Source organism: Camelina sativa, chromosome 19, assembly GCF_030686135.1.
Source record: "Camelina sativa cultivar CO46 ecotype springtype chromosome 19, ASM3068613v1".
In the NCBI taxonomy this organism is placed as follows: Eukaryota; Viridiplantae; Streptophyta; class Magnoliopsida; order Brassicales; family Brassicaceae; genus Camelina; species Camelina sativa.
The window spans coordinates 9,653,341-9,670,477 of NC_141898.1; the positions used below are offsets into that span (position 1 = coordinate 9,653,341).

General features: G+C 38.7%; 4 protein-coding genes and 1 pseudogene across 5 annotated transcripts; 2 read left to right on the top strand and 3 right to left on the bottom strand.

Moving 5' to 3' along the window:
- Positions 1–19: 19 nt before the first annotated feature.
- Positions 20–7,827, bottom strand: LOC104767657 (uncharacterized). Of its 2 annotated transcripts, none has more exons than XR_015590975.1 (24): positions 7,422–7,644; positions 6,470–7,056; positions 6,253–6,377; positions 6,041–6,135; positions 5,723–5,947; positions 5,518–5,599; positions 5,237–5,288; positions 4,480–4,622; positions 4,305–4,375; positions 3,792–3,986; positions 3,642–3,680; positions 3,197–3,304; positions 2,734–2,823; positions 2,530–2,639; positions 2,074–2,170; positions 1,919–1,988; positions 1,651–1,827; positions 1,441–1,563; positions 1,196–1,279; positions 928–1,112; positions 689–827; positions 532–591; positions 347–418; positions 20–257 (listed from the first exon to the last, which is right to left on the bottom strand). XR_015590975.1 is itself a non-coding variant. In XM_087501758.1 (24 exons), the coding sequence occupies exons 2-24, from the start codon at positions 7,021–7,023 to the stop codon at positions 150–152; spliced, it is 2,970 nt and encodes a 989-aa protein (XP_087357884.1). In that variant the 5' UTR covers positions 7,024–7,056; positions 7,422–7,827; the 3' UTR covers positions 20–149. The 2 variants fall into 2 exon arrangements, 1 of the variants encoding a protein (XP_087357884.1); XM_087501758.1 differs by having other exon boundaries at positions 2,564–2,639; positions 7,422–7,827.
- LOC104765843 (eukaryotic initiation factor 4A-III homolog) lies at positions 7,771–10,751 on the top strand. Its single transcript, XM_010489615.3, has 7 exons — positions 7,771–8,196; positions 8,447–8,768; positions 8,905–9,012; positions 9,109–9,228; positions 9,747–9,914; positions 10,059–10,145; positions 10,275–10,751. The coding sequence occupies exons 1-7, from the start codon at positions 7,886–7,888 to the stop codon at positions 10,386–10,388; spliced, it is 1,230 nt and encodes a 409-aa protein (XP_010487917.1). The 5' UTR covers positions 7,771–7,885; the 3' UTR covers positions 10,389–10,751.
- Positions 10,726–11,460, bottom strand: LOC104765842 (uncharacterized). Its single transcript, XM_010489614.3, has one exon. The coding sequence runs from the start codon at positions 11,458–11,460 to the stop codon at positions 10,825–10,827; it is 636 nt and encodes a 211-aa protein (XP_010487916.1). The 3' UTR covers positions 10,726–10,824.
- LOC104765844 (vacuolar protein sorting-associated protein 9A) lies at positions 10,779–14,477 on the top strand. The gene is made up of 5 exons (XM_010489616.3): positions 10,779–11,961; positions 12,338–12,485; positions 12,573–12,743; positions 12,835–13,014; positions 13,135–14,477. The coding sequence occupies exons 1-5, from the start codon at positions 11,870–11,872 to the stop codon at positions 14,104–14,106; spliced, it is 1,563 nt and encodes a 520-aa protein (XP_010487918.2). The 5' UTR covers positions 10,779–11,869; the 3' UTR covers positions 14,107–14,477.
- A 246-nt stretch (positions 14,478–14,723) lies between these two features.
- LOC104767658 (uncharacterized) lies at positions 14,724–16,697 on the bottom strand (annotated as a pseudogene).
- Positions 16,698–17,137: the final 440 nt, after the last annotated feature.

Consider the following 17,137-nt stretch of genomic DNA (forward strand, 5'->3'; position numbering starts at 1 on the left):
TGTTTTTAGCAAATGAGGATTGTAAATTGGCTTTTTTTTTCTCTCATTTATAAATGATTTAATAGTAACTTTTTATTGTTAGGACATGAAGCAAAATTAATGGGTTGTTTGTTGGTAAAAAAGAGAGATTGAATCTAACAAAACTGGTTTTAGAAGCCAAAAGGAGACTTAGTTCGGGTCCCCCCTTCACCGTATTGCTCGTTCCATTTTCTCAATTCGTTCATTGTTGTTGCATCATACGCCACTGACGGACTTACCTGCAAAATTGTATTCAAATGATTATGAGATACTGCAATGACCAGAACAAAGAAGACGGTGATGTTTTCTTTAGACATTGATACAATACCTTAGCTTTTGATTGAATGAAGTCGTCCAAACTCAGAGGCCGTAGATCAGGAGCTGCATTTGCTACCGAACCCTGAGGGTTTGGCATTGTAAAAGCATCAAGTGATTTGCGATTCCAAAAATTCTTTCCGCAACAACAAAGAAAAAAGATTAACTGTGCGGGTCTATCTATATGCATGTTGTTACCTTGTTTTCTTCTTGTAACAATTCTTGAACAGGTCTGTATGCAGCAGCTATGCATAGATTCTACAATGTAAACAAGAAACGGAATTAGAAATAATCTTAACTTTCTTAGGTGTCAATCATACTCAAAACTTGTAAATTAAACTGTGAATGACCAAACCTTGAGATCGCTTCCTGAGTATCCTTCGGTTTCCTTTGCAAGTTTATCAAACTCGAAACCAGTTTCAAGATTTTCTGGAGTAAGAAATATCTTCAATATCTTCAACCTATTTTCCGCATCTGGTAAATCTACATATATCCTATAAACAGAAAGCCCCAAAGGAAAAAAAACAAACGTCAAGATGAGAGACGGATATATCAACCGAAGGCGAAATAGAAAAACTAAAGTGAGGGTTCTACCGTCTTGGTAGCCGACGAATGACAGCATCATCAAGATCAAAAGGTCGGTTGGTGGCACCGAGAATGAGTATTCTTTGGCTATCTTTTGACCTGAGTCCATCCCAAGCTGCCATAAACTCGTTTCTCATTCTCCGGGTTGCCTCGTGCTCAAAAGCACCTCCACGCGCACCCAACAAACTGTCAACCTACCCGACAATAATAAAAGGAATCACAGTCAGTCCTCGAGAAATACATTTTACCTCATCAACAAAGCTAAACAATTTCTCACCTCATCAACAAATATAATTACAGGCGCTAGTTTGCTTGCAAAGGAGAATAAAGCCTTTGTGAGCTTCTCTGCATCTCCAAACCACTGTGCCAAACAATGGACGAAGTTGACTTAGTCAGAACCAAATGAAAGGCGATGGAAAGAGATTATAGACCACATTTAGTCTATGGTACTAGACTGTCTATGGTAAAGTTATTTTATAAGTCATATTGTAGTGCCATACAGCATACTAAGCTTCCATGTACCTTTGAGGTAAGCGTTGAGCCAGTTATGCTAATAAAGTTTGCCCCTGCTTCTGTTGCAAGCGCCTTGGCGAGTAGCGTTTTACCCGTACCAGGAGGACCAAAAAGCAATATACCTTTACACGGCTGAATATGAAAGACTCACGCCATCAGGAAAACCAAGCCGAGGAAATTACAGTCCATAGCCAAGAAAATAATAACAGAATGTAATACCCGCAAGAGATTTCCACGGGTGAAAAGCTCTGGCCTTCTCATGGGAAGAATGACCAACTCATTTAATGTCTTCTTTACATGTTCAAGAGCACCAACGTCGTCAAACTTGACCCCGATTTCTCCAGGAGCAACCACAGCTGACACAAAATTGGTTTCATACTCATCCTTTGCAATATTCTGCTAAAACAAAATTCTCTGTTAACATCATTATTATCCAATAGTAATCAACATCCATTTGTCAAACTACCAGAGGGGGACGAAACTAAACCTTCAAGTTATGTGAGGGCTTTCGAGAAATATCTTCTTGTGCTTGTAACCTTTTAACTGAAATCTCAATGCTTCAAAAGAGGAAGACAATAGTTAGATAAAATAAAATAAAGGATAAATTAGACCACAAAGATCAATCAACAACCATCCTATTACCTTTCACGGGGCAGAATCAGGCGGCCTTCTTTAACCGATGGGCTAGGACAAGTAGATAAATAGTGGTTTCTGGCCCAGCCAATAACTTTCTCCGCTCCTGCAGAGACAGCATAAATAAGTTCTGAGCTCTCTTGGTCACAACATAAGTAATTGCGTTTTCATCACAGAAAGCAAGAATTAAGATCAAAGGATTGCATCAAAATAAGAGACAGTGGCAGATATCAATGTCTATCACATGGAATGTATCCTATTTCATTTAATGTTAATCAGATCAGGGGAATGTACAAGATCTAAATATATGCGTGCAAGTAAATGCCTTATCATAGATGTCTCCTAATAACCAGATTCTAGCCATTACAGCAGCAATTACATACATAACAGATAGTAAAGGAAGCTCGATATCCTCAACAAGCAACTTTATCCAGACACAACACAACACTGCGAGTAAACACATACATAATAAACCAGGTATTCATAGGAAGTTACACACTTTGCTTTGTCAATATCACGCCATCGGTGTTCACTTGGTACAAGTCTGTGCATAATAACTCGTTTTCCTCAAGCACCTAGGGAGAAAGTTCTCAAAGTGTTACAATGATTATGAAAACATCGCAAATTGACTCCATTTCTCCAAACGAGATTCAATCAAGATCTATGTACCTTAAGTAGCTCATTCAAATTGCTCCGTGATATCACAATTCTTCTATCTTCTCCAAGTTGTTTGTTGAATACTACGAGGTTATCTTCTTCCTGCAGCAAAATAAGAAAAGAAAAAAAACAAGAACAACATAATTAAACAAGACACATGGAACAAAGAAATATCAAGCAGATAGCAGTGTGGGCTATGTGGGATTTGCATCCCAGAATATTAATTGCAAATGAATTGACATTGAAAGAAGTTTGCATATATTTTCTCATATATCAAAGTAAGTGTCAAATAGCTTTCCTACTTTCTCCTCATTTAGAGGAATTAACAGAGATATCTTCAATAGACATTATCTGATTCTGAACCCGTCTATGCAATCTCACGTAAGTAAGAAAAAAAGTCAAAAACACAACGATGTGATTTTCATTGGTTTTCTAAAATCAAGTCAGAAAGTTCTCAGAAGTTTTAAGGCAATACCTTTGGAGGGAGTAGGCTCATAACATTAGTGAAGAGTTTGTATATATCATTATCCTCTGATGTTTTCCTTCCCGTGAGTCCCTCAGTGAGACGCTTCAACGGAAGGGGCTGCAAGACACAATATCATAAATATTTTGGTGTAGGGTTTGGGATTTATAAAATGCAGAGCAACAAATGGATGTGTAGTAAATAATGTCAAGAAGGTGAAGCGGAGCATGCAAGACTACATTCAGAGTCCTTCACATACAAAGCTTATTTGACCAGAACTTTACACGTATCAAAATGCGATTGATACAAAATCAGGATTCAATGCATGTTCAAGATGTTGACTACATCGATACTGTTTGTAATTGATGTGCATACGAGACCACAAATTTTAAGAAATTACCACAATATATACATACTAAGACTGTCAATTAAAGTAAATTAAATATTTGCAACATACCAGTTTCGCAAGACGGCCAAAGTTTGGGAGTATCATCGTCTGTCCACAAACAAAAAAAAAAAGGTCAAAGAAGAAAGAAAGCAAACGATTTATTTACTGATCAATAGCAAAAGAAGAGCCAATGAAATATGACACGCGAGAAAGGCTTACAAATTTCTCTCTCTCTTTTGAGCCTGTTTCAATCTTGTTCCGTCCACAGATCATAACAACAGGACCTGACAGTTTATCAAACATTTCCTGAACTTTGTCTACAAACTCATTTCGTTTTGACTTAGGTACAGCTCTGGACATCCACTGGGACAAGTCGGGAAAATAGACGATAAGTGGTTGCGTGGATTGCAAAACCTACAAACACAGGACAACAAAATGAAATAAATTAACGCCACTTCAAGTTGTATGTGTCGTGGTGAAAGTGTATGCTAACAGCATTCAAAGTCAAGCTACATTAGACTTCACATCTTAGGGCAGATATATCATAAATTTCCAGCTGAAATACCCAGCATATGTTGAACAATCCATATATTTCAGTTTCATATTAAACTAAATATAATGCACTAACTACTGCTGGTTTTATCTGGTCTGAACTATCATATAAGCCTATGTACAATATTAACTGAAAAGCAACACATTTTCTTTTTTTTTTGTAGCTTCCACATGAAATACCTCACTTAAAGCCTCCATGGCGATATAGCCATCTTCTGCCTGCATATCCAAATCATGCTTTAGGTCTCCAACTGCACAGACAATATATAAGTTAGCTACAACTACGTAAAATGTCAATTGTCTACATACAGATTCTCTAAATATACAACAATCACACATCAAGCATATAGGATACCATCTATCCAGTGCATATGTAGCTTATGGAAAGGTTTCTTCTCGTTTTCCTCTGACGAAGTATCACCTCCATTGTCAAATATGACCGCAACCCGGTTTCCACTCACCTCATAAACCTCTCCACGTTGTCCGCTAGATAATGGCCTGTAGGTATATAAATTTTGGTTGAAAACAAAGCATAGGACATCTACTACCCTTCATCCATAATATTTAGCATGCCATGGAAGTTTATTACTTCCAGAGCTCTATGAGTTAAAAATGTGTTCCAAAAAGATCAAATGTTCAGATATTACATTTGCAGGTATGTCAAATTGATGAGGAAACCATGGAAAGTATACTATTATTAGATACAGTATCATCAACCTAGTGATGATATTCATTAGCACGCAAAAACTAGTCATTTAGTTAAGCAAAGGTAATGTGAGTTGCAGAGCTCACAAATAAATGAATACGTCATACAGAAAACAGTCATGGCAGCAGTTTCATACACATCCAATCCTACACCAGAACTACTCAAACTAAATGCACTTAAATCATTACCAAAAGCATATCCAAACAATCACATTTAAGGTCCATGTGGCAGTTGATGAGAAAAATTCTACTAATATGAATAGGCAGAGCAAGCAGAGATCAAGTCAAATAATATGAGACAGTCATAAATATTATAGCGTAATATTCTTCAGCAATTTGTGTTGAACATTTAAATCTTAAGTACAATGTTAGAGAATAATTATCACACAAATGAATCTGTAAACTACCTGTGCTTTGCATCACCCTTCTTCGAAGACCCAACATATTTTACTCGATCTCCTGCAAACAATGTAAACACAAATAGAAATGAGGAAAAAGGACAGCACAAAGAGAACTTAGTAGTCTGACAAATAGATGAGGTAAGAGTGAATGACTACGAGAGAAAGCCAACACCAAGAACAATATGGGTAGATAGGATAAAAGTTACTAAATCAAACTGATACATTCAAGTCTGCCTAGCACTGATAATGATGAAGATGCCTTCTAGAGCCTTGATTTTGATGATTACCTTTCTTTGCTGGTCGCCTGGCTTTATCAGAATGCTCAACAGCTGCCGCTTCACCAGAACTATGTAATTCCTCAGCTACTAACTGCCAAAATTTAGAGCAGATGAGAATATATTCAGCGATTTCTGATACTCAATTTAACGCAATCAGCAAAAAAAACAATCAGTACAGACTAAATATTCTGAATCTCACTTAATGCAATCATACCTTTTCAAACTCCTCAAGTTTTGGAACAATTTTCTTGATTGCTTCCTCAGAAACCTCGAGGCAAGCTTCATCATTTTCACTCCCATCTGTTTTCGCTTCGGAATCCTCCTCATTATTAGCACCAGATTCGTCTTCAGCTTCAGACTCTGTCGTGCTCTCATCTGCTTCCGCGTCTGCATTCTCACCATCTGATTCAGAATCTTCGTTGTAGTCATCAGCAAAATCCTGATCCCGAATCAACAAAGATTACATAAACACACGGAAAACAGAAAAAAAAATGGTGGAATGTAATTAGCAAATTACTCATAAGAATCTCACATATGGGGCAAGAACACTGCTGTCAAGTATCAACAGGGGAGCTTGTACATCTCGAGCAAGTGCTCTTACCAACCTCTCCCGGTAAAGCTCAGTACCTGAATAAACAACAAAAAATTTCCTGGTCATCTAACATTTCCTAGATAATTATACTTTGATTACAGAGACGCAACATCAAATACTGATCTTCTTTTTTACTATAGTCAAAAGCAAACCTGGAACACTCTGCAGCAATATTCTCCCACTTGAAGAATCTAAACGGGCACCATATATGGAAGTGGCATTCTTCTGCCTTATATGTGAGGTAACACATTCCACCAAAATATTTTTCGTGTGGTCACTGTGAAAGTAGCATAACCAGAATCCATAAGTGGAAATGCAGAAGAAAAACAAAATAACAGAGAAAAAAGACATGTTGTAGATTATTATTACTGGATATAGTAAGGGAAGGTCTCCCACGAAAGCTGTAATTTTTCCCAAGGTTGGACTCTCCGTAAGAATTCGTTTTTGAATCTTTCTCGTCTATTAAGCAAAGGTGACTCCTTCTTTTTGCATTCACTTGCAAGCTTCTCATTATTGAGCCATTCTATTTGGTCCTGTTCTCCAAGTTGAGCATGAGAATCTAAATGCCCAACACCGCTATTACTTTTCTCCTTACCGGTCTTTCCATCATCTACACCATTCCCTTTGTTCAAAGAGATATGTTTATCCTCACTAGCATTCCTTCCATCACCTTCAGAACTAAAACTACGCAACTGGCTATTCTTCAAATTACTTAAACAATTTCCCGAGGTAACAGTACCAACGCGGGGATAAAAAGAACCAAGGAGAGACTTTCTTGTCAAATTTGCACTTCTGGTTAAATGATCTGTGAATCCATAAGATCTGGAGACGGTATAGTTGCGAATGGCTGGCCTAACTAAGTATTTGGCTTGCTGCAATAACAAACTCCATCTCTGGTTCCTCTTTAATGCCCTCGTGTACATCACAAAGTCCCTTCTTCTCAAAATCCAATATTACTACAAACAAACAAACAAAACATATGTCATTGATTTTGCAGGGTCCATTTCTTGTACCACCTAACCTATCTATATGCATTGAAACATGTAATTACACCACATTAAAAAACCAAAACCGAGATAAGGACCAATGCATAAAACATGCTCGGGTAAAGACACACAGATTCTAAATAAATAAAAAGATTCTTTCGACTTGAGGAATAGCTCACACACTTCAAGAACAGAACATACATTAAATTAAGGAAATGATTTTATCGCATAATGGCAAAATCCTATGTAACAAAAAACGCAATGAAATATTGGCATCAAGATAGAAACAATGGTTATTCAGGTAATATCGTCAAGAGATAATACAAAACACGAACCTTGTTCTAACAGAGATGGACAAAACCAGTTCTATTCATTCCCCAAGCTCTAAGGATACAAATTCAATCAGGCTTGAAGCAAAGAGCAGACGTAATTAAGGAAAGAGATAGGGTGAAGGTTAGAAAGAGTATCCCGACAAAGGAGAGAGAGAGAAGACCGATCTGAGTAGGTTCTTCTGAAGAAGCTATGGGTTTCGCGAGCTCAGCTCCGTCGATACAGTTATGTCGTTTTGACGCAGAATTGCTAATCATATGGATATGGGCCGAAACTTTACAGGCCCATTAAACATTTAGAGTCGGTTTAGATAAAAAGCCCTAAAAATTATCGGATTTTACAATCGTACCCCTCAGTTAAAGCCGCGCTTATCTCGAACAAGGGAGAGAGAAAAGAAGCGTTTGGGGAAAAAAATCAATCGAAACGAAAACCCTAGGAGAGAGAAAACAAAATCTACACGGAGAGGCTTATGGCGACAGCGAATCCTGGCCGTGGAGGTGGTGGTAGAAGAGGCGGTGGACCGATGGATGACGATAAGTTGGTATTCGAGACGACGGAAGGGATCGAGCCCATCACGAGCTTCAATGATATGGGTATTAAGGAAGATGTGCTTCGCGGTGTTTACGAATACGGTTTCGAGAAGCCTTCTGCGATCCAGCAGAGGGCGGTTATGCCGATTCTTCAAGGGCGAGATGTTATTGCTCAAGCTCAGTCTGGTACTGGGAAGACATCTATGATTGCTCTCTCCGTTTGCCAAGTCGTTGACACTTCCTCTAGAGAGTATGTTTCTCTGTTCCATTTCGCTGGCGAAACCCTAATTTCAAAATTTGAAATTTACTTGCTTTACTCGGATTGTTCATTTTCTCGACCCCTTATGCTCGGATTTGCATTTTTAGGTTTTGTTTCTTATCAATTTTTGGTTGGTTGGTTCTGGCTTTTCTATTAGAGTGATTGGATGATACTTTATTTCAAGCTGCAAGATATTTTGTAAAGGTTTTAATTATCGATTTGGTATCTCTGATGACTGCAGGGTTCAGGCCTTGATATTATCTCCGACAAGAGAGCTGGCTACACAAACAGAGAAGACGATACAAACAATCGGATTACATGCTAATATTCAGGCACATGCATGCATCGGTGGGAAGAGCGTTGGAGAAGACATCAGGAAGCTGGAGCATGGTGTCCATGTTGTGTCTGGGACACCTGGTCGTGTCTGTGACATGATTAAGAGGAGAAGTCTACGAACCAGAGCTATTAAACTGCTGATTCTTGATGAGTCTGATGAAATGCTGAGCAGAGGGTTCAAGGACCAAATCTATGATGTTTACAGATATCTTCCACCCGATCTTCAGGTGCAATTTCGCTACTAAAATTTATTTGCTGGCTAACTCGTATTTTTTAGCTGTTATGTCATTGGATTGATAGGATTTTCATGTGTTAAAAATCTTCCATTCTATGATAATTCAATTCTAATACGTTTGTTTATAGGTTTGCTTGGTGTCTGCAACTCTTCCTCACGAGATTTTGGAGATGACATCCAAGTTTATGACAGAGCCAGTGAAGATACTTGTGAAGCGTGATGAGTTGACTCTTGAAGTATGTTTCTGCTTCTGTGTGCTCTTTGATAGTTATAGTCTACAGTAGGGTCAAATTCATACTCTTCACTGGCTAACTTTTGTAAAATCTTTTCAGGGAATCAAACAATTTTTTGTTGCTGTTGAGAAGGAGGAGTGGAAGTTTGATACACTCTGTGATCTTTATGACACACTTACTATCACTCAAGCTGTTATCTTCTGCAATACAAAACGAAAGGTAATTCTGGTTCTCATCCTAAGCTATGCTATGGTACCTATTTTAAACGTTTTAGCTGATCTAGTATTTTAATTTTGTTAAAATTAAGCTCCTAGCGCTGTTATCTTAACTTTATTTGCAACCTCATAAATGCTCAAAATTTTATACATTTCTGTGAATATGTAGGTGTTTATTCCTAAAAGAAATTAGCAATACAACTCCATTTCTCAAGAGTACTTGCAATCTGTACCCACCTGCAAATATCTAGTACATTATTTGGCCTCCTAATATATTGTGTGATGCTGTATACCATTCCTGATGCTTATTCCTAAAAGAAACTAACAATACAACTCCACTGCTCAAGAGTACTTGCAATCTGTACTCATCTGCAGATATCTAGTAGATTATTTGGCATCCTAGTCTATCTTGTGATGCTGTATACCAATCCTGATGCTTTTTGGACTTCTTTGACTAGGGTTTACTTCTTAAATTACGGTTTCTTTTCAATATTATTAACTCTATCTCTGTATTTGTTATAGGTGGAATGGCTAAGTGAGAAAATGAGAAGTAACAACTTCACAGTCTCATCAATGCACGGGGACATGCCTCAGAAGGAGAGAGACGAGATCATGAATCAGTTTCGGTCAGGTGACAGTCGTGTTTTGATCACAACAGATGTATGGGCACGTGGGATTGATGTGCAGCAAGTAAGTCATTACTTATCCGCTATATCATGTGTAAATAACAATGCACGAAGAAAAAAATGTCAATTTCTGTTACTAAAGGTCTCAGAATATGTGACATATTCTTATGATATAGTTGAATTGACATGAGAATCTTTCTTTTATCAGGTTTCTCTTGTCATCAATTATGATCTCCCCAACAACCGTGAGCTCTACATCCATCGCATTGGTCGGTCTGGTCGTTTTGGGCGTAAGGTATGTAATTTATAGTATTTGCGTTGTTTGTTTACTGTTGACATAGCGCACACACTTCTGAACTAGATTTCTTTGCCCGGAGATACTAAATGTATATATCTTTAACCAACCTGATGGTTATCATTTTAGGGTGTTGCAATCAACTTTGTTAAAAGCGACGATATCAAGATCCTCCGAGACATTGAGCAGTACTACAGTACCCAGATTGATGAGATGCCAATGAATGTAGCTGATCTCATCTAGAAGACCTTGTCTCTGAGATTTTTGTGCTTTCAGCGGGAAGTGTCTGGGATGAGAAAGTGTTGTTCAAAGCTTCTGTCAAATTATTGCGCTATTTTATGGTGTGATTCACTCAATACCTCCTACTACCCCCTTTGATGTTTTTTTTTTGAGTTTTTTTGTTGGCTCTTTTGAACACTTAAAAACTCACATGTGGTAAATGTTTAATGGCTTGAGAAGCGATTTAAGGTTAGGTTTGCACCGTATGGTTTTTCTTTTCCTCGTAATCGATTGTGACGTTTTGATTGCGAGTCAAAATCTCTCGAGTATCATTTACTTGTAAGACTTTTTTGGTCGACAGTTGAAAAAATGGTTCATGTTTCTTAATTTTTTTTGTAAAACTTTGGATTAATTGTAAAACGAAAGCAAGCTTTTCAAGTAATCTATCATAAACGCAAAACTAGTAAAACCAATTATCATCCTTGGAAGAGTTTTTACCATCCGCCTGATTATAATCGTCTTCGTCATCATCAAAGTCTTGATTATGATCGTAATCTCCATGATCAGATTCTTCTTCACCTTGTGATTCCTCCTCTTCTTCATCATCATCTTCTTCTTCTTCTTTTTCTTCCTCGCCCTGAGCCTTAAGATCTTCTTCTTTCTCTTCCTCTCCCTGAGCCTTAAGATACCGAGCTTCAAGCTCTTCAAGAACATCCAATTTCTGCAGATCTTGCCTCCACTTAGCTCTCTTGACAGGCCGTTGTCTTGGAGTGTCTCCGAGAAGTTCTTTAGGAAAGTTATCAGGTCTAAGAATAAGGTAATCATAGAAAGAAGAAGACTTGCTCTTCTTGGGCTTCAACGTGTCTGAATAATACCTCTCAATGTCCAAACTAGCATTCTCTGTCTTAGGAACAACATCGCCTAGGTGATAGGTCGAGTTCCTCCAAAACTTATTGAAATTAAGGTAGCTCAACACTAACTCCGAGTCTGTAGAGATAGATTTCGGATCAGGTAACGTGATTTCAGGGTAAATCACAAAACGATTACGGACAACTACATGGCCAGGGGGAGGAGGACGCTTATTTCTCCGCGACATCTACGAGGTGCCCAAAATTCACCGATCGGAAAGAATCCCACCTGAGATCAAAACCACGCGCTCCTCCAATTGAGAAAGATTCTGCTTCTCTCTGGTCCAAGTCTCGTTCTCGTCTTGTCCGTGCTTGGTTGGTTTAGGTTATATATAATAACATCAGAGAATTCCACCAAAAAAATGGAAATTATATAAAAAAAATCAGGATTCCAATAACCATCAGCTGGTTTTGATGGTTTAAACGGTTCATACCGAACCAATTTCGCCAATTGAACCGGAAGTAGATGCACATAAAACGACGGTCGTTTTTGTTCGTAGTTTTGTCAGCGCGATACGGAACTCGAGACTCTCTCTAGTTCATCTTTCCCACTGTTGTCGCTGGTCAATCGTCGGAGATTAATTCGGGTGATCGGCGATGGAGAACACGGACGCCTTCTTGGGCCTTCATGATTTTCTCGAACGTATGCGCAAACCTTCCGCTGGAGATTTCGTCAAATCCATTAAAAGGTCCCCTTTCTTCGATGCAGATCCACCTTAGCTTTTAGTAGATGTCCATATTTTTTGCGTTTTTAGGTTAATTTGCACTTGGTGATGATGCATGTTAGCTAGATGATGATGATTTGTTATAAAATTAACGTGATTTGCTAAAGCATATGTTTCTTGTGATTTCAATTTCTGAAGCTTAGATCTTAGTTTATTATTTTGGTTGTCTCTTCTTCATTTGAGGGCAATTGGATCTTTTTAGTAGGCTCTAATTATTGAAAGCTATACTGAAGGAGTTTATTTATCTAGCATATGGATAATGCGTGGTTGAGGATGTTTTGTAGTTTTACATTACTTCTTTTTTCAACTTCATTAAACATGTTGTCAGTTTATGTTGCAGTTTCATTGTTTCATTCTCCAACAATGCACCAGATCCAGAGATGGATTGTGCTATGGTTCAGGAGTTCTTTTCCAAGATGGAGGCTGCTTTCAGGGCTCATCCACTTTGGTCTGGTTGTTCTGAGGAGGAATTAGACAGTGCCGGAGATGTGAGTATCAATCAGTAGTATTCTCTTTCGCTCTGTGACTTGTTTGCATCTTTGTGCCTTAACCATTGCTCCTTTTTGTTTACACAGGGCCTAGAGAAGTATGTCATGACAAAGCTGTTTACGCGGGTTTTTGCTTCAAACACTGAGGATGTTATCGCTGATGAGAAACTCTTTCAGAAGATGTCACTCGTTCAACAATTCATTTCTCCTGAAAGTTTGGATATACAACCAACTTTTCAAAATGAATCTTCATGGCTGGTAAGCCAAACTAGTCAAAAGCTAGCTTGCAGTACTTTTCCCCCTTTTTGATAATGTTTCTTACTTGTCATCTCTCCTCTCCTTTCGGCAGCTAGCTCAAAAGGAGCTCCAGAAGATAAACATGTACAAAGCTCCTCGTGATAAGCTTGTGTGTGTCCTTAATTGTTGCAAAGTGATAAATAACTTACTGCTAAATGCTTCAATTGCCTCAAATGGGAATGCACCTGGAGCGGATGAATTTCTTCCTGTATTGATTTATGTTACAATAAAGGTATGGAGAAAAATATTTGAAAGATTAAACAATTTATGCATACTGGATTCTGATTGCGCATGTTTATGTTTGGATTGTGCAGCTTTCTACTTGTGCTCATTCTATACTTTCTTTTCTCAGGCTAACCCTCCACAACTTCACTCAAACCTGTTGTATATACAAAGATATAGGCGCGAATCTAAACTTGTTGGTGAAGCTGCGTACTTCTTCACGAACATACTCTCTGCAGAGTCCTTCATCTCCAATATTGATGCAAAATCCCTTTCAATGGATGAAGCTGAGTTTGAAAAGAACATGGAATCTGCACGGGTACGAATTTCTGGTATGGGCAGCCAGTCTTATCAAACTGGCCACGGCACAGCACCACCCCCTCGTGATGAGTCCACTCTTCAGAAAACTCAAATGCAGAATCCCAACAGGGAAAACAATCTCTCCCAATCAAAATCGTCTGATAGTCTTTCTGGGGCCAACGAAATACTGAATCCAAACAGTGAGATACCAATTAAGAAAGCTGAATCCATTTCAGATCTGGAAAATAAAGGTGCGGCGCTTCTGAAGGATACCGAGGCAAGCAAAATCTTTCAAGAATATCCTTACATATTTGCCAGTGCTGGTGATCTGAGAATAGGAGATGTTGAAGGCTTGTTAGATAATTATAAACAGCTTGTTTTAAAATATGTGTGCCTTGCCAAAGGATTGGGTGATGCAACATCTTTAGCTCCATCCAGTTCACCATTGCAAGCGTTGTCCGGTTTTGATATGTCTAAGGAATCTGAGGATCATACAACATCGACTTCAAATGTTCAAATGAAAAGGGAAACTGACAGCAGTGTTGATGATTTGATTCGAGCTCTACAGGGTGAAGGGGGAGATGTTGATAAGCTGTCAGATGTAAAACAAGAAGAATACGACGCAATGTTGGTACAAGGAAAGGATGAAGAACGTGATCCCAAGGTGCAAGGAGAATCAGATGCCCAGGACATTGATTTAATGAAGCAAAGTCCTGAGAGAAAAGGTGACAATCCTAGTTCCCAACTTGCAGAAGACGAAGATGTTGGTTCCAAACATTCAGTTACAGAAACTTCCGAGTGAGCAGAATGACCCGTCATGGTGATGAGAGTCTCTTGTATCGGATCAGTTAGGAAGAATTCATTTATGGGGGAAGCAGAGATTAGATCATAGTTAAATGTCACACCCATTCGTTTCTTGCAGCTTTGAGTTTTGAGGACAACTAGAGAGCTGTATGAGATGAAGGCTATCTGTATCTGCATTCTCCTGGAAAACAAGAGCAGTCGAATGGTAACTTTACTCTCACCAGTTGTGTTTTTTTTTTTAAGCCCACTCTTTGTTTCTTTGTTATTTGATTTTGGAGGGGATCCTCAGCATTTGTCAATCCATATGTAACTCTTACATTTGCTACTGCGTATATACAATAAGGTTATAATCAGAATAGCATTTGCCAAGTGTTGGATACGAAGTAGAGTAGCAAATGGTTAAGTGAATTTACGGAGTGATATTATTGGTTTTGAGAAGGCTGATAACAATGGTACAATGCGACTCTGTCAAACTTCAAAGTCAGAGACATGACCAAGGAGTTCTTCTAGTTGATGCTGGATTTTTGAAACCAAAAGTCTTTTCTAGTTGGAAGGATGGGTAATGATCGTGAATGAACAAAGAAACAAAGCTTTTATTCATTAAAACATGCCTTATCAATCTGAAGAGGTTCTTGGGAAACAATACGAAGCACACTTGCATATAACAACTCCGGACCTAGTGGAAGTCTGAAGATTGGAAGGAAGCTTGCATCGAGATTTACACGCGGTGCAAAGATTTCTACAAACAGACGTGTTGGGTACCGCTACTTCGTTGTTCCATCTGGATAATATTGTGCCTGGCTTAATATAGGTCAACTCTCCCAAAACGCAGGAAATATGCAGTATGACCCCACAATCATTACATGTGTAAAACCAGTTTTTAGGATTTACTTTTTTTTCACATGCTTCACACCAATAGTCTCCATCTACACTGCTTTCACCATAAGACAAGAAGAGAGGATGATCGTCGTACCTATGCCTCATTACCTTTTCCGGTGTAAGAGCACAATCGAAATCCAAACTATAGTCACACTTGTTGATACCTTCCGAGTAGTATAATGGATGTGGATGGCTATCGTGCCCAAATGGTTCTGAAATTGAACCGCATTGTACGTCTATATTATATGATTGACACACGTACCTGAAACCACTGGATTTTTGAAGACAAAGATCACACATATAAACCTCGGATTCAGAATTCACGTCTAGTGTGAATGGTTGGTTGTGGCTCACATGCCGTTTCTTCCGAGGAAGGTTAGCACATTTTTGGTGGGGAATGAAATCACACTGCTCACAACTGTAGAACGGTTCTGAACAAATCTGAAAGACACATGCTCGACAAAGAGTGTTTTCATGTAGACTCCTCCCATCCACGACCACATCCTTGTTGATTCATAAGTTATGATCATGGCTAAAATGTTTTATCGTGTTATCATCAATCACCTCAAATGGCGCAACTTCCTCAGGCTCCGGTGTCCCTTCTAGTTCGATCATGTCCCATACATCGTTTCTCGTTGCACATCTTGAATGAACAACATAGTTCGAACACTTGGAACAAGAATAGGCCCCGTAGAAACCATCAACCTTTTTACGACAAACTCCACATTTCCACTTTCCATAACCAAGGCGACTTGTGTTTGAGATGCGATGATCGTGGCGGTTGATGTTTATAACGCGGGGCAAATCGATACATTCCCAATGAATCATGAAATTGCATTGAAGGCAAAAATACGGGCTCCGGTCACCTAGTGTCCCACAAGCATTGCAAGTGAAATCAATACATCTTGGAACAAGATAAAGTTGATTTTCATGGGTCCTTAAGCTTAAAACACCTAGTGGTGGTGGATTGCTCATACACCGAGTGCATATGCTGAAGTTACTAACATCACAGTGGTGAAGTCGTCCATAAAAGGGCGTCCCACAAAGAAGGCACTTCTTGTCAGCGTAATCAGGAGCTTCATATGTAAGGAGCTTGAGTGGGTCTTTGGGTTGGGAAGTCTTGTATAAAGTTTCACATGTAAGGAGCTTGAGTGGGTGTTTGGGGTGGGAAGTGTGGTATGCTTCTGGATAAAACTCCACACATTCCGGATGGTAACCCAAATTGCACTGATAACATCTATAATATCGTTTTCCACGAAATAGTATAGTGTCACACACTCTACACTTTCTAATGTGCATAGGATGACCAAGGTCAAGTCCATAACATTATGTAAGTGGATGTTGGTGCACATTGTACCTTTCAAGGATAACAACCGTGGGAGGTCTCTTAGCGCAATCCAAATCCAACTTGAAATCACATATTGAACAGCAATAACCAACACTGAACTTAGCCGGACATACACTACAACTAGATAGTTTCAAACTTGGGACCATCAGCTTGAGAGGATGGTCGGGATGAGAGGAGTGGTTGATATCTGGTAAAGACTCGGCACAGTCTTTATGAAACACGGATTCACACCCCAACTCATTGCATCGGTAACCTCCGTAAATGTAATCATCTCTCGAGCCGCACCCTCTACACAATTTTAAAGCAAAGCCAGTAAAACGTATCAAAGGATGCTCGTGAACTGGTACCTTTACTTTTTCCATGCTGATTATTTGAACTTCCAAAAACCAAATCACTACTGAGTTCTATTTTGTGGTGTGTGTTTTTGTTTTTGGATTTCTTTAAGTGGTCACTATAGAATGTGGATTCTTTCTGTAACAATTAACATTATAAATTAACAATACATATGTAAATTAACGCATGACCACGTGAAATGGTTCTTTTACCATTGAGATCCTCGACATGTGTGAGAGACTCGAGACAGCTTAAGCCTGATGAGAGCGGTCCTTTCTAGATTTTATTCATTTTTAATCTTCTTAATCTTACCGAAATTTTCATATGAATTTTTTTCTAGCTATAAAATTTGTAATTAGTTGTGACATAGAAGTAGGATTACAACCTATATGATCGGTCGTCTATAATCTCCTTGAGCATCGGTCACCATCAGTGGCACAACTATGTTCAGACGAAATTAAAGCTTCAA